Source organism: Haliotis cracherodii, unplaced genomic scaffold, assembly GCF_022045235.1.
Source record: "Haliotis cracherodii isolate W230 unplaced genomic scaffold, xgHalCrac1.p SCAF_4, whole genome shotgun sequence".
Lineage (NCBI taxonomy): Eukaryota > Metazoa > Mollusca > Gastropoda > Lepetellida > Haliotidae > Haliotis > Haliotis cracherodii.
Window position 1 is genome coordinate 52,220,165 of NW_027266297.1, and position 16,809 is coordinate 52,236,973.

At 44.3% G+C, this 16,809-nt stretch overlaps 2 protein-coding genes across 2 annotated transcripts in view; one reads left to right on the forward strand and one right to left on the reverse strand.

The window, feature by feature from the left end:
- Positions 1-14,685, reverse strand: part of LOC139479888 (uncharacterized) — a 29,139-nt gene extending 14,454 nt beyond the window's left edge. The window contains exon 1 of the mRNA XM_071262808.1: positions 14,498-14,685. The gene's annotated coding sequence lies outside the window, so the exon portion shown is untranslated. The remainder of the gene's footprint in view (positions 1-14,497) is intronic.
- LOC139479478 (mucin-3A-like) lies at positions 1,008-16,630 on the forward strand. The gene is made up of 6 exons (XM_071262325.1): positions 1,008-1,031; positions 4,196-5,114; positions 5,372-6,837; positions 13,957-14,060; positions 15,835-15,923; positions 16,572-16,630. The coding sequence occupies exons 1-6, from the start codon at positions 1,008-1,010 to the stop codon at positions 16,628-16,630; spliced, it is 2,661 nt and encodes an 886-aa protein (XP_071118426.1).
- Positions 16,631-16,809: the final 179 nt, after the last annotated feature.

Consider the following 16,809-nt stretch of genomic DNA (forward strand, 5'->3'; position numbering starts at 1 on the left):
ACGTACAAGATCTGTGATGAAAGTGTGGGAGACGTATAAGGTTTTTGATGAAGGTGTGAGAGACGTACAAGGTCTGTGATGAAGGTGTGGGAGACGTATAAGGTTTTTGATGAAGGTGTGAGAGACGTACAAGGTCTGTGATGAAGGTGTGGGAGACGTATAAGGTTTTTGATGAAGGTGTGAGAGACGGACACGATCTGTGATGAAGGTGTGGGAGACGGACAAGCTCTGTGAATAAAGTGTGAGAGACGGACAAGGTCTGTGATGAAGGTGTGGGAGACGGACAAGGTCTGTGATGAAGGTGTGAGAGACAGACAAGGTCTGTGATGAAAGTGTGAGAGACGTACAAGGTTTGTCGTGAAGGTGTGAGAGACGTACAAGGTCTGTGATGAAAGTGTGGGAGACGGACAAGGTCTGTGATGAAGGTGTGCGAGACGTACAAGATCTTTGATGAAAGTGTGGGAGACGTATAAGGTTTGTGATGAAGGTGTGAGATACGGACACGATCTGTGATGAAGGTGTGGGAGACGGACAAGCTCTGTGAATAAAGTGTGAGAGACGGACAAGGTCTGTGATGAAGGTGTGGGAGACGGACAAGGTCTGTGATGAAGGTGTGAGAGACAGACAAGCTCTGTGAATAAAGTGTGAGAGACGGACAAGGTCTGTGATGAAGGTGTGGGAGACGGACAAGGTCTGTGATGAAAGTGTGGGAGACGTACAAGGCTTGTGATGAAGGTGTGAGAGACAGACAAGATCTGTGATGAAGGTGTTGGGGACAGACAAGGTCTGTGATGAAAGTGGGGGAGACGTACAAGATCTGTGATGAAGGTGTGAGAGACGGACAAGATCTTTGATGAAAGTGTGGGAGACGGACAAGGTTTGTGATGAAGGTGTGAGAGACGGCCAAGATCTGTGATGAAGGTGTGGGAGACGGCCAAGATCTGTGATGAAGGTGTGGAGACGGCCAAGATCTGTGATGAAGGTGTGGGAGACGGCCAAGATCTGTGATGAAGGTGTGGGAGATGGACAAGGTATGTGATTAGGATATCACGAAGCAGCTTTCTGGCAACAGCGCCACAACCAGTTCACATCTACCTGTTTCCCTATTAGCCGTCATTAACCGCGAGAGACCCCCTCCTTTAATGAAGAAGAACGGTTGAGTCCATGGACGGTTTAGTTTTCTGCCCCAACAGTCAAACAAACGTCAATGTAAATTAATCAAGTCCTAACAGCTGAATGAGTAACCATTTGGAGTTTCACGCCGATAAAAAAATTCTTCAGGAAATCGATTACTTGATCATATTTTAAGCAGAAAAACATCTATTAAGGAGAGAAGTTGCATGACATCAGGGAGTATACATTATTACAAACTACGGGTGATATAGACGGGCAATTAACTCAGAAACCATGTGAGCCTGCATTGAAGCATAACCCGGCTTTGATCTTCGAAAGCACCGAGCCATGGGAGGCGGTCCGAGTCCCCTTGACGTCACCATGGGGCTTGCTGGGTAATCTTTATGAACGTGTTACATAATTACAGAGCAGATTATTTTTATCAATTAATATCGTCGCCAGAGTGGCGTAATGATTATGAAATATTAAACACAGGGGCGGCATAGAATTTATGACCGTCAAATATCGCTTCCCTTTAGGCATATATCATACAGGTCATTAAACCAGCGGCCCTCGTCTCTCGGCCGTCTCACACCACGGCGCTGTCTAAACAGATTACAATACATCAAATGAATTAAGGTTCCTGGAAAAGGTACTAATGTATTTGTATGATGAAGCCACCAGGAGACGCCGAAAACATCCGTGAAACAATGAATAGCTCCCGTGATGCCTTCTCCCACAGGATCCATTACATGGTTGTAATTTCATAAGGCTTCGTTTTATCAGGAGGCGGTTACTGCAACAACTTTGAAAATGGAAATTGAGCGCCACGTGACACTTGTTTATTTTGTTGGAATGACGAATAAATGGAAACTAGATGAAGCTAGGTTAGGAAGTTTTATGTCTTTGTTCTGCGACTGGAAAAGTTGTAGTGTCCGATTATAAAACTTTGGACAATGTGGGCAACAACCGCCAGCAACATAGGGAAAGGGTAGTTACGTCAATACCCATAACTTCTTATATGTTACCCAGCTGGTATATAATGGTTTAAGTAACTGAGCACCGATTAGAGTCGTTATTACATCCTCGCACTGACCCACACTGCGCATGACCGAAGTATGCGCATGAGCACAAGCAGCTGTCATGTGGTCTGTCTATAAAAGAAGCAATAAAAAGCCTAATTTGTATTCAAGGCGGGAAATGAGTAATGATTGAATTTCGTACAAGAGTCGCTCGTCTGGTGTAAAAAGTACGATGAACAGTTTACAGGTAATTTAAAGACGCTCAAGCGACGAGCTACTAAATACTTGTTCACGGGTGAGATAGAAGCCCATGTGATAGATATTTGATATCATCTAAGCGGGTCCGAACACACGCAGCGCTTTTCTACTCTGTCGCCATCCTAGGGGAAGCACGTGATAAGGCAATTTCTTTCATCCGGGCTTTTGCGATAATACCGCCCTCTGGCGAATCACCTCGTCAACATTTGCAAACAGCATGGAACGAAATTGGCAAATGTAATTTTTTTTCAATGCTAAGCTAAATTCAATATGTTTTCTAAGTGAAAATTTGTCGGCTTTATTTCAAAACGCAAAACTAAATGTGCGTTATCTATTTACCAAGACTGTTCGTCTTCTCTTACATTTCGAGCTTATCTGTCAGCATAATTGTAGACACTTCGGCAATGAAATTATCTGAAAAGAGACGGTTTTCTCAATTAGTGCATATGCGTTCAACATGCTCCGTCACCTCGCACAGACGTTCATGATGTCCTCGACAAACAACCTTCCCGACAGAACGCCATGTCTGTAGAACGTCATCGGTGTAGAGTTGTGTAGTCTGGTACACCCCCTCGCTATAGAGTACTGTAGAGCAGTACATCCCCGCGCTATAGAGTACTGCAGTGCAATACTTCCCCTCGCTATAGAGTACTGTAGTGAAAGACAACCCCTCACTTTAGAGTACTGTAGTGCATAACATCCCCCCCCCCCCCTGCTATAGAGTACTGCAGTGCAATACATCCCCTCGCTATAGAGAACTGTAGTGAAAAGGACCTCACCTCGCTATAGAGTACTGTAGTGAAAAGGACACCCCCTCGCTATAGAGTACTGTAGTGAAAAGGACACCACCTCGCTATAGAGTACTGTAGTGAAAAGGACACCACCTCGCTATAGAGTAATGTAGTGAAGGACACCCCCTCGCTATAGAGTACTGTAGTGCAGTACATTCCCTCGCTAAAGAGTACTGTAGTGAAGAACAACCCCTCGCTATAGAGTACTATAGTGAAGGACACCCCTCGCTAGAGAGTACTATAGTAAAGGACAACCCCTCGCTATAGAGTACTGTAGTAAAGGACAACCCCTCGCTATAGAGTACTGTAGTGAAGAACAACCCCTCGCTGTAGAGTACTATAGTGAAGGAAAGCCCCTCGCTATAGAGTACTGTAGTGCAGTAAATCCCCTCGCTATAGAGTACTGTAGTGAAGAACAACCCCTCGCTATAGTGTACTATAGTGAAGGAAAGCCCCTCGCTATAGAGTACTGTAGTGCAGTAAATCCCCTCGCTATAGAGTACTGTAGTGCAGTACATCCCCTCGCTATAGGGTAATGTAGTGCAGTACATCCCCTCGCTATAGAGTACTGTAGTGCAGTACAACCCCTCGCTATAGAGCACTGTAGTGAAGTACATCCCCTCGCTATAGGGTAATGTAGTACATCCCCTCGCTATAGAGTACTGTAGTGAAGGACAACCCCTCGCTATAGAGTACTGTAGTGCAGGACAACCCCTCGCTATAGAGTACTGTAGTGCAATACATCCCCTCGCTATAGAGTTGTGTAGTGCAGTACATCCCCTCGCTATAGAGTAGTGTAGTGCAGGACAACCCCTCGCTATAGAGTACTGTAGTGCAGGACAACCCCTCGCTATAGAGTAGTGCAGTACATCCCCTCGCTATAGAGTACTGTAGTGCAGGACATCCCCTCGCTATAGAGTAGTGAAGAACACCCCCTCGCTATAGAGTACTCAAGGGAATGACACCCCCTCGCTATAGCGTACTATAGTTAAGGACGCCCCCTCGCTATAGAGTACTGTAGTGAAGGACAACTCCCAACCACACCGACCCCACCACCACAACAACTACATCCACATCCACACCATCACCAAAACTACATCCAACCCACTACCACAACAACTACATCCACACCACCGTCACAACAACTACATCCACATCCACACCGTCACCAAAACTACATCCGCCCCACCACCACAACAACTACATCCGCCCCACCACCAAAAACAACTACATCCAACCCACTACCACAACAACTACATCCACACCACCGTCACAACCACCACATTTACTCCACCATCACAACAACCACACCCACACCACCGTCACAACCGCCACACCCACACCACCATCACAACAACCACATCTACTCCACCATCACAACAACCACATCAACACCACCATCACAACAACCACATTTACTCCACCATCACAACAACCACATCTACTCCTCCATCACAACAACCACATCTACACCACCCTCACAACAACTACATCCACACCACCATCACAACAACTACATCCACACCACCGTCACAACAACTACATCCACATCACCGTCACAACAACTACATCCACACCACCGTCACAACAACTACATCCACACCACCGTCACAACAACCACATTTACTCCACCATCACAACAACCACACCCACACCACCATCACAACCGCCACATCCACACCACCATCACAACAACCACATCTACTCCACCATCACAACAACTACATCCACACCATCGTCACAACCGCCACATCCACACCACCATTACAACAACTACATCCACACCACCACAATAACCACATCTACTCCACCATCACAACAACCATATCCACACCATCGTCACAACCACCACACCCACACCACCACAACAACAACTACATCCACACCACCATCACAACAACCACATCTACTCCACCATCACAACCGCTATGTACACCACCATCACAACAACTACATCTACTCCACCATCACAACAACGACATCCACACCACCGTCACAACCGCTATATCTACACCACCATCACAACAACTACATCCACACCACCATCACAACAACCACATCCACACCACCACAACAACAACTACATCCACACCACCATCACAACAACCACATCCACATCCACACCACCATCACAACAACTACATCCACACCACCATCACAACAACCACATCCACATCACCACAACAGCAACTGCATCCACACCACCGACACAACAACCACATCTACTCCACCATCACAACCGCTATATCTACACCACCATCACAACAACTACATCTACTCCACCATCACAACAACCACATCCACACCACCGTCACAACCGCTATATCTACACCACCATCACAACAACTACATCCACACCACCATCACAACAACCACATCCACACCATCATCACAACAACCACATCCACACCACCACAACAACAACTACATCCACACCACCATCACAACAACCACATCCACACCATCATCACAACAACTACATCCACACCACTATCACAACAACCACATCCACATCACCACAACAACAACTGCATCCACACCACCGTCACAACAACCAAATCTACTCCACCCTCACAACCGCTATATCTACACCACCATCACAACAACTACATCTACTCCACCATCACAACAACCACATCCACACCACCGTCACAACCGCTATATCTACACCACCATCGCAACAACTACATCTACTCCACCATCACAACAACCACATCCACACCACCGTCACAACTGTTATATCTACACCACCATCACAACAACTACATCTACTCCACCATCACAACAACCACATCCACACCACCGTCACAACCGCTATATCTACACCACAGCCACAACAACTATATCTACTCCACCATCACAACAACTACATCCACACCACCATCACAACAACCACATCCACACCACCACAACAACAACTACATCCACACCACCAGCACAACAACCACATCCACACCATCATCACAACAACTACATCCACACCACTATCACAACAACCACATCCACATCACCACAACAACAACTGCATCCACACCACCGTCACAACAACCACATCTACTCCACCATCACAACCGCTATATCTACACCACCATCACAACAACTACATCTACTCCACCATCACAACAACCACATCCACACCACCGTCACAACCGCTATATCTACACCACCATCGCAACAACTACATCTACTCCACCATCACAACAACCACATCCACACCACCGTCACAACTGCTATATCTACACCACCATCACAACAACTACATCTACTCCACCATCACAACAACCACATCCACACCACCGTCACAACCGCCATATCTACACCACCATCGCAACAACTACATCTACTCCACCATCACAACAACCACATCCACACCACCGTCACAACTGCTATATCTACACCACCATCACAACAACTACATCTACTCCACCATCACAACAACCACATCCACACCACCGTCACAACCGCTATATCTACACCACAGCCACAACAACTATATCTACTCCACCATCACAACAACCACATCCACACCACCGTCACAACCGCTATATCTACACCACCATCACAACAACTACATCTACTCCACCATCACAACAACCACATCCACACCACCGTCACAACCGCTATATCTACACCACAGCCACAACAACCACAAGGTAGGGTTGCCGAGTGGTTGAGGTGGTTGCACGCTGAAGACTCAGGTTTGATCCCACTTGGGTACCGAGTGTTAAGTCCATTCTTCTCCTGCTTTTGCTAAAACACGCGAACCCATACACTCACTCACTCACTCACTCACACCATCTACAGCAACAGTAGCATAACCCTCCCTACTCCACATCCAGTACAATTAAACTCCTGTGCGTTTTTCAGGATCTATATTTAAAACCGCACGATATCTGTACAGCCAAAACAGCGCTGCAGCTCATGTCCCGACAGTAATAGTTCCCTAACGACCGAGACCGCAGGATAACATTGTGTACCTGACTCTCCCAACACGTGCACTCAACAAACTCTTCACGTACTTTTTAAAACATTTCCTTATTATTTTGTAAAACTATTGCCCCACTTTTTTCCGATCCTCCTGATCTCTACCAAACGCTGAAGATAAGTAAAATAGGATATACGCTCGTACATGTAGACGACTTAAGTCCCCCTGACAGGGACGCCCGTCATGCCTGGTCGGAGATGCGCCGGGTTTCAGAAAGAAGGAAAGTAGCATCACCCAGAGAAAAAAAAGAGCTTAACATCTTGACATAAAAAAGAAAAGAAGCCAATGTTTGCTTTCATCAAACAAATAGTTTGATTTGCGAAAGTATTTCGCGGTAGTGATGTGTACGTAGGAATCAAGAATACTTGCTTGACGCGGGACTAAGCGGGTACTGGACTTTGTCACGCGTCACTAGTCGTGAGGCAAACACGGTGCGTTGGACTTCAGCCATATCGAAAGGGATCGATTCAACTTATTTTCTTAGTAAATTCACTCATACATCAGCGTCAAGTGGTCTCGGGCAAAAGCAGATATGTATTTTCTAACATAGATGGGAACTTCTTAAAGAAATTGCTTTAACTGTCGAGTATAGTAGAGAAGGCAAACTGGATCCAGCGTCTGTTCAATACATTCACGTTTCAATAATTCAAACCAATTCGCGACATCGTGACGACAAAGAAATTGTTTAGTGAATAAAAACCGTATGGATATGACGAAAACCAAATTGTCTCCCTTGTACAATATGGTACGCCCCTGTAAATAGTTAAACTTGGGTAAATACACTCCCGTACGTGACCGAAATGAAATGACTTTGCGCCTCCAAGTCTGTTGACTGGACAATTACGTTGAGTGTGCTTCGATGTTTCACACACCTAGAAAATGAGTAGTCGGTATCTGTGTAACATAAGGGCTCTACTGCCGGCTTGCGCTGAGTGTATTGTCGCGGTCAACAGCCACCTTTAATGCTCTCTCTTAGATTCCGTGGATTGTTATCTGGTTCGAGTCCAGGGTATCATCCATTATTCCCCAGTTACCTAGCGGCTGTAAGCACGAGCAGCACCGGTTGTTAGGTTGGGGTATGGGGTGGGGTAGTGTTGTTTAGTAACAATTAAAATGTCATTGACAAAACATATTTACCCAAGAGAAAACGGACTGTAAAAGATGCGTTCAACTATAACCCCTGATTATTTTAATGCTATACGTATAAGGTTGTGATCAGCTGATCGCCAACAATAATTTTATATTTGCTTCAGGCTAAAATATGGTTTCCTTCTCAAGATTCACCACTACGATTACACCAGGTTGATTTAATGCATAGTTCAGTCCCTTCTATTGTACATTTTGTGGCTTTGAATCAACTGTCTGTGTTCTCTCTCCAGGGGTGTTCGATGTACCCCTGATTATCTTGATAACCCTCCGCCCTTCCGGACTCTATTTGTCGACGTCACGTGACTCTCGTCTTGCTACTTCCAGTTCTTTATTTCACCATAAACCAGTGACATACAGTACATATAATACTAGGATAAAGATAACAGTGTGAGGCAATTATACTGTAAAGCTGTAAACGATGGAAACATTATGACCTACATAATAATTCGACCTTTCGTAAAAACATTTGAACTTATCAAAGATGCATTTGATAAATGTGTTCAAGTGACATAATACCTTAGTGTTACTGGTTACTGTGAAGCTTATAGAAGTTGGGGAGACTACAACAATGACTAGTAGAGAATAAACTTATTTTAGCTGATAAATAACTACACTCAAAAATATGATGCACTTCGTCACCCACAGTACTACTTTTCTCCTCCGCTAAGCCTGGCTGGAAGGATGGAACACCCATAAAACATTTTCGTATACTACATGACATATACACGACCACGCCAACACTCATGTCAAAACGCATTACATCTTGTCTTCATGACTTCCTTTAAAAAATCACATGTTAATTTCAGGCAATGGATTTCCCCTTGTTCTTATCAGAGATTATATTCAAATATATTAGTTGCCGGAATAGCTGATATTCGGGAAACCAAAATGTTAGAAACCCAATAAGGTACAGCAACAATACTATCACTATGAGTCGAATAACAAAAACGATCCCTTAGATCCAAAATAATTAAGCTTTGGTTGCTTCAGTAACTATTACAAGAGACGTATGACTTACACCAGAACTTGGCGTCAGTCTCTCGACAATGCAATTGTAGGGCTTATAATGTTCAAGATGGATAGCCCGAGCGCGTATCTCATCAGGACGCTATTTGGTTTTTCCTGCAGTGCCGCGCGGCAGCAAACAAGCGCCATTGTCTGTCGGTTCCGGCGAGGCGTAGAGATGACATATTGCCTCACTATCATTCGGGATTACATGGCAGTTTTTTTAGTCAGCGGTGAAGAAATGACAGTGAAATAGATAAATGGTACACCTAGGGAAGTGTCGAAACCATGTTTTTTCTAGGTAATTTTTCGCATCGTTATATCATCGGCGTTGAGTTCTCTCAATGGCCCCGCATCCCTCGCGAGGTGCGCCGACCGCTGAGTGTACTCCTGACACGCAATGACACAGACAGAAACAGTCCCACGACTTAAATATTTCTTGTCCCTTCTCGCTCCATTTACATCATTAACGAAACAATCAGTTACATATCTCCAATCTCCCTGTGGGTTCTTCAACAACGTCTGCCCTTGTAAGTAGCGTTGTAAGTTTCCAGCCGAGTAGTCCCCCCTTGTCGTTTATTCAAAACAAACGTGCAAGATCTGAAGGTCAAGTCGCTATGCCACAGATCTATCATGAAGACGATCCCTGTGGTGATTAAAAGTGTTTCCGAATTGCAAAGGATAATTGTAGTCGCTAATAACTTTATCAAAGATTCGAGGTGATCATGGAACGAGCATCATCCATCTCAGACTAACCCCGTGACGGTGGTGTCCCTTTGTCCTCATGGCTCAAGGCTGTACACACTGGGATGTTGATTAATTGTATCAGCTGAAGCTCCTGTTTACAATATACATCCGCCTGCCCTCACACATCACAGAAACAAGGGACAGGCGATGGCGAGATAGTCTGAGTCTACGCGGCTAAGTATTTGAAACATGATGCCCGCTTTATTATGCAGTCGTATTGTCGGATTTACACAAGCTTCTTTAAACTTTACAGAACATATGTTCTGTACAACACAAGTATAGGTTATATGTCATGTACAGTTGCCATCGATCAGGACATTGTGTTCTCTACAACACAAGTATAGGTTATATGTCATGTATAGTTGCCATCGATCAGGACATTGTGTTCTCTACAACACAAGTATAGGTTATATGTCATGTATAGTTGCCATCGATCAGGACATTGTGTTCTGTACAACACAAGTATAGGTTATATGTCATGTATAGTTGCCATCGATCAGGACGTTGTGGTCTCTACAACACACGTATAGGTTATATGTCATGTATAGTTGCCATCGATCAGGACATTGTGTTCTGTACAACACAAGTATAGGTTATATGTCATGTATAGTTGCCATCGATCAGGACGTTGTGTTCTGTACAACACAAGTATAGGTTATATGTCATGTATAGTTGCCATCGATCAGGACATTGTGTTCTCTACAACACAAGTATAGGTTATATGTCATGTATAGTTGCCATCGATCAGGACATTGTGTTCTGTAAAACACACGTATAGGTTATATGTCATGTATAGTTGCCATCGATCAGGACATTGTGTTCTCTACAACACACGTATAGGTTATATGCCATGTATAGTTGCCATCGATCAGGACGTTGTGTTCTGTACAACACACGTCTAGGTTATATGTCATGTATAGTTGCCATCGATCAGGACATTGTGTTCTCTACAACACACGTATAGGTTATATGTCATGTATAGTTGCCATCGATCAGGACATTGTGTTCTCTACAACACACGTATAGGTTATATGTCATGTATAGTTGCCATCGATCAGGACATTGTGTTCTCTACAACACACGTATAGGTTATATGTCATGTATAGTTGCCATCGATCAGGACATTGTGTTCTCTACAACACACGTATAGGTTATATGTCATGTATAGTTGCCATCGATCAGGACATTGTGTTCTGTACAACACAAGTATAGGTTATATGTCATGTATAGTTGCCATCGATCAGGACATTGTGTTCTCTACAACACACGTCTAGGTTATATGTCATGTATAGTTGCCATCAATCAGGACGTTGTGTTCTCTACAACACACGTCTAGGTTATATGTCATGTATAGTTGCCATCGATCAGGACATTGTGTTCTGTACAACACACGTATAGGTTATATGTCATGTATAGTTGCCATCGATCAGGACATTGTGTTCTCTACAACACAAGTATAGGTTATATGTCATGTATAGTTGCCATCGATCAGGACATTGTGTTCTGTACAACACACGTATAGGTTATATGTCATGTATAGTTGCCATCGATCAGGACGTTGTGTTCTGTACAACACACGTATAGGTTATATGTCATGTATAGTTGCCATCGATCAGGACATTGTGTTCTGTACAACACACGTATAGGTTATATGTCATGTATAGTTGCCATCGATCAGGATATTGTATTCTGTACAACACACGTATAGGTTATATGTCATGTATAGTTGCCATCGATCAGGACATTGTGTTCTGTACTACACAAGTATAGGTTATATGTCATGTATAGTTGCCATCGATCAGGACGTTGTGTTCTCTACAACACAAGTATAGGTTATATGTCATGTATAGTTGCCATCGATCAGGACATTGTGTTCTCTACAACACAAGTATAGGTTATATGTCATGTATAGTTGCCATCGATCAGGACATTGTGTTCTCTACAACACACGTATAGGTTATATGTCATGTATAGTTGCCATCGATCAGGACATTGTGTTCTGTACAACACACGTATAGGTTATATGTCATGTATAGTTGCCATCGATCAGGACATTGTGTTCTCTACAACACAAGTGTAGGTTATATGTCATGTATAGTTGCCATCGATCAGGACGTTGTGCAAATTACTGGATTCAAGGCATTTGTAATCTTAAAAAATCATTTCCTGAGTAGGAGACGCATGTACTCTTTTCCGATTCCAAACCCAGGGGCCACGATTGATTGCGGTCTCACTTCATTGACAATGAACAGCACAGCAGAGATAGCAAAACTCATTATGCTACCTCCATTTAACATACACTTGAAACAGACATCCAAACAAAACATGGGGAAATCCCACATATTCTATTGTAACTTGGAAAAAGTGAAAACACTTCAAATGAACTCTTTAACTTGTCAGCCAGGGAACCGATATGGCGTCTGTGTTACCTAACATTGTTACCGGCGGAGAGACATGCAGTTGTTTAGCACATGGTTAGCCCATACCTCCGCCCGCTCACCAGACCGGGGTAGCAATCTGTACGTATGTAATACGTCGGGGGAATGTCGTGTAGACCTGTGAGGTCTCATCCCCCACACGCACGCACATCTGCCACAGCAGACCCACGCTTTTCACAGGCGAGTGTTGTGCACTCTGATGATAAGGTTGTCATTACTTGTACACTTTGTTAGCTTTAAACACTTTATGCCAAATACACGAACAGGGAAACAATGCATGTCTGGATGCTTGTACTTCAAACATAAACATCGTGGGTTAGCATCTCCACTTCCCTGTTCAGTAAATAAGATGGTTGATCTTTTATTTCCTGTTGTGAAGAAATGCTATTAACATCATGTAAAACATCGTATTATAATGTTTGGTATCCTGAGCGTCTTATTTCTTCAAAAAATACATGGAAGTGTTTCGCGTGTGTTTCAGGGGACACGTGCTGTGGTAAAAAAGTGCCGCAGAGTTACGTCCCTTAGTCGTGCCAGGATTTGAACTATAGATTCGCATTGATTACGATCCATGGGTTGTCTGCACCATCCCGTGATCGTGGAGTCCCATTGGTCGGCGGCTATGACCTGGCATTTTGGGGCTTTCCTAATTACCCGTTCATGCAGAGAGAAAGTTGAAATACTATTGAATGCGGCGGGAGCACCTTCGTACCAAATAAAAACCATCAATGGTATGATGTGGATTCACCTCAGTGGGGAATGGGCGATGACACATAGTTACATTGTCTTGAAAATCGTTCACCAGCATATTATGAATGACCATTTTGCCAAGTTAAAGTTCTTATACCCTTACGGATCACCCACACACAACCATCAGATCAGCCTGCAGCGTCTTCATTCATATCTGATGGTGCCTACGGAAGACCAGCCATCAGCGTAGACTTGTTCCCGTGTTATTATGGCTACTACATCGACTCTAAGCAGGTCTTAGAGAGGATCAGCTTAGAATAACGATAAATATAATAAACAGAATTCCAAGCGGTTCCTTGAAAGTTGTCAGTCCCTGTGTGTGCAGTACCGGGTGATTCCTATCTACTATCTACCATCTACTATCTACTGGCTAATGCTTCAGATAACACGTGTTCTCAAGAATAAATTGATATTTACAACTTCAGTCGGTCCATTTATGATAACAGCATCTAATGGCGCGTACCTGCGAACTTGCATTATAATAGCACCATCTAACAGATGGTGCGGCTCGCGGATGTATATCATGCGTTGTCAAACTGTTTCCTGTGATTTGCCGATACGAAGGATATGTGCTAACATCACACAAGATAGTTCCCCTGTGTATATTCATCCTGCGTAGTCCCTCTTTCGTGTTTATAGAAAACACGTGTGCTCGCAAGAATATCATCAGCTACTCTTCTCCCTTTGTGTATTTTTAGAAAGGTCACATCAAACGGAAGGTCAGTTCGTCTCAAGTTCCTCTGCAGTGCAACAGAATCACGTGCCGTATGGCGGAGGAACACAATGACTGCTTTTACATTGGGTAACATTCGTGCGATGGCATTCGGCCGTATGTGAATCTACGTCTCAAATATTGCCTATATCATATACGAATTGTCATATTTATTTTAAGGATTCCTTGTTTTCCTTGTAGATGGAAAGTAAATTTGGTGTAACCTAGTGAAGAACGGCGTGCTGTGTCTAAATCAGCAGACATCTGCGTCTGTACTTAACCCTGGTTCAACATTCTCATTCAGTACTTGATGGGACATTTGGAATCGCGATGGGCGGCCATTGGAGCTAGCAGTTGCAGACTTTACAAACTTCTTCCTCAGTTTTGTTTGTAAACAAAGAAGTCTCATTGGGTCACAGTTCGGGTGTTACATATTTATTTGTCAAACAAAAGCCCAATCTAAGAATTGCTTGATGGGGGGAAGTTGGACTGGGATGTGGTGGGAAGATCCAGACAGTCACACTTACCTTAGACAGTATCACAAGCAATCTTCATCCGTCTTGTCTTAGAACTTCAAGACGCCATTTTCTCGGCCAAAATCCGTCGCAGAAACCAGGAATAGATAGAAGGGAGGTAACTCTAGTTTACATAACACCATCTGGCCCAGCTGGTATGAGGTGTGGGTTACACATGCTTGTTTCCAACAATACCCCTGCTGCTGCCACACAGGTCGTGTGTGGGGGATGTACGATGATGATTACAGGAAGTGGTAACCAGATCTGTATGTCTGTGTTGATGAGTCTGAACTTCAAATTTACTTACATTCTACGGAATAACATGACAGTTCACACTCACTACCAAAGTCATGCTCGCTCTGTATCCGCCCAGTGCCCCCATACAGTACCCGCTCACGACCCACCTAATACCTGCTCAGAACCCACTTATATTTGCATTACCCGCTCAGAGCCCTCATAATACCCGATCAGAACCCACTTGCAGTACACGCTCACAACCCACCAAATACCTGCTCAGAACCCACTTGCAGTACCCGTTCAGAGCCCACCTGATATCCGTTCACTACCCACCTACAGTACCCGCTCACTACCCACTCACAGTATCCACTCACTGCCCACCTAATACCCACTCACTACCCACCTAGTACCCACTCACTGCCCACCTAATACCCACTCACTGCCCACCTAATACCCACTCACTGCCCACCTAATACCCACTCACTGCCCACCTAATACCCACTCACTACCCACCTAGTACCCACTCACTGCCCACCTAATACCCACACTACCCACCTAGTACCCACTCACTACCCACCTAATACCCACTCACTGCCCTCCTATGGTACCCACTCACTGCCCACCTAATACCCACTCACTACCCACCTAGTACCCACTCACTGCCCACCTAATACCCACTCACTGCCCACCTAATACCCACTCACTGCCCATCTAGTACCCACTCACTACCAACCTAATACCCACTCACTGCCCTCCTATGGTACCCACTCACTGCCCACCTAATACCCACTCACTACCCACCTAGTACCCACTCACTACCAACCTAATACCTCCTTACTAGCATATTAATATCCACTAATATCTGCACAGTAGCCGCATAGTTCCCACTCAGCACCTGCACATTGTCCACTCAGAACTCATTCAGTACCTGCACATTGTCCACTCAGAACTCATTCAGTACCTCCACATTGTCCACTCAGATTACATTCAGTACCTGCACATTGTCCACTCAGAACTCATTCAGTACCTCCACATTGTCCACTCAGATTACATTCAGTACCTGCACATTGTCCACTCAGATAACATTCAGTACCTCCACATTGTCCACTCAGATTACATTCAGTACCTGCACATTGTCCACTCAGAACTCATTCAGTACCTCCACATTGTCCACTCAGATTACATTCAGTACCTCCACATTGTCCACTCAGAACTCATTCAGTACCTCCACATTGTCCACTCAGATTACATTCAGTACCTGCACATTGTCCACTCAGACAACATTCAGTACCCGCACATTGTCCACTCAGATTACATTCAGTACCTGCACATTGTCCACTCAGATAACATTCAGTACCTCCACATTGTACACTCAGATTACATTCAGTACCTGCACATTGTCCACTCAGATTACATTCAGTACCTGCACATTGTCCACTCAGATTACATTCAGTACCTGCACATTGTCCACTCAGATAACATTCAGTACCTGCACATTGCCCACTCAGATTACATTCAGCACCTGCACATTGTCCACTCAGATTACATTCAGTACCTGCACATTGTCCACTCAGATTACATTCAGTACCTGCACATTGCCCACACAGCTTACATTCAGTACCTGCACATTTTCCACTCAGATTTCATTCAGTACCTGCACATTGTCCACTCAGATTACATTCAGTACCTCCACATTGTCCACTCAGATTACATTCAGTACCTGCACATTGTCCACTCAGATTACATTCAGTACCTGCACATTGTCCACTCAGATTTCATTCAGTACCTGCACATTGTCCACTCAGATAACATTCAGTACCTGCACATTGTCCACTCAGATAACATTCAGTACCTGCACATTGTCCACTCAGAACTCATTCAGTACCTGCACATTGCCCACTCAGATAACATTCAGTACCTGCACATTGTCCACTCAGAACTCATTCAGTACCTCCACATTGTCCACTCAGATTACATTCAGTACCTGCACATTGTCCACTCAGAACTCATTCAGTACCTGCACATTGCCCACTCAGATAACATTCAGCACCTGCACATTGCCCACTCAGCTTACATTCAGCACCTGC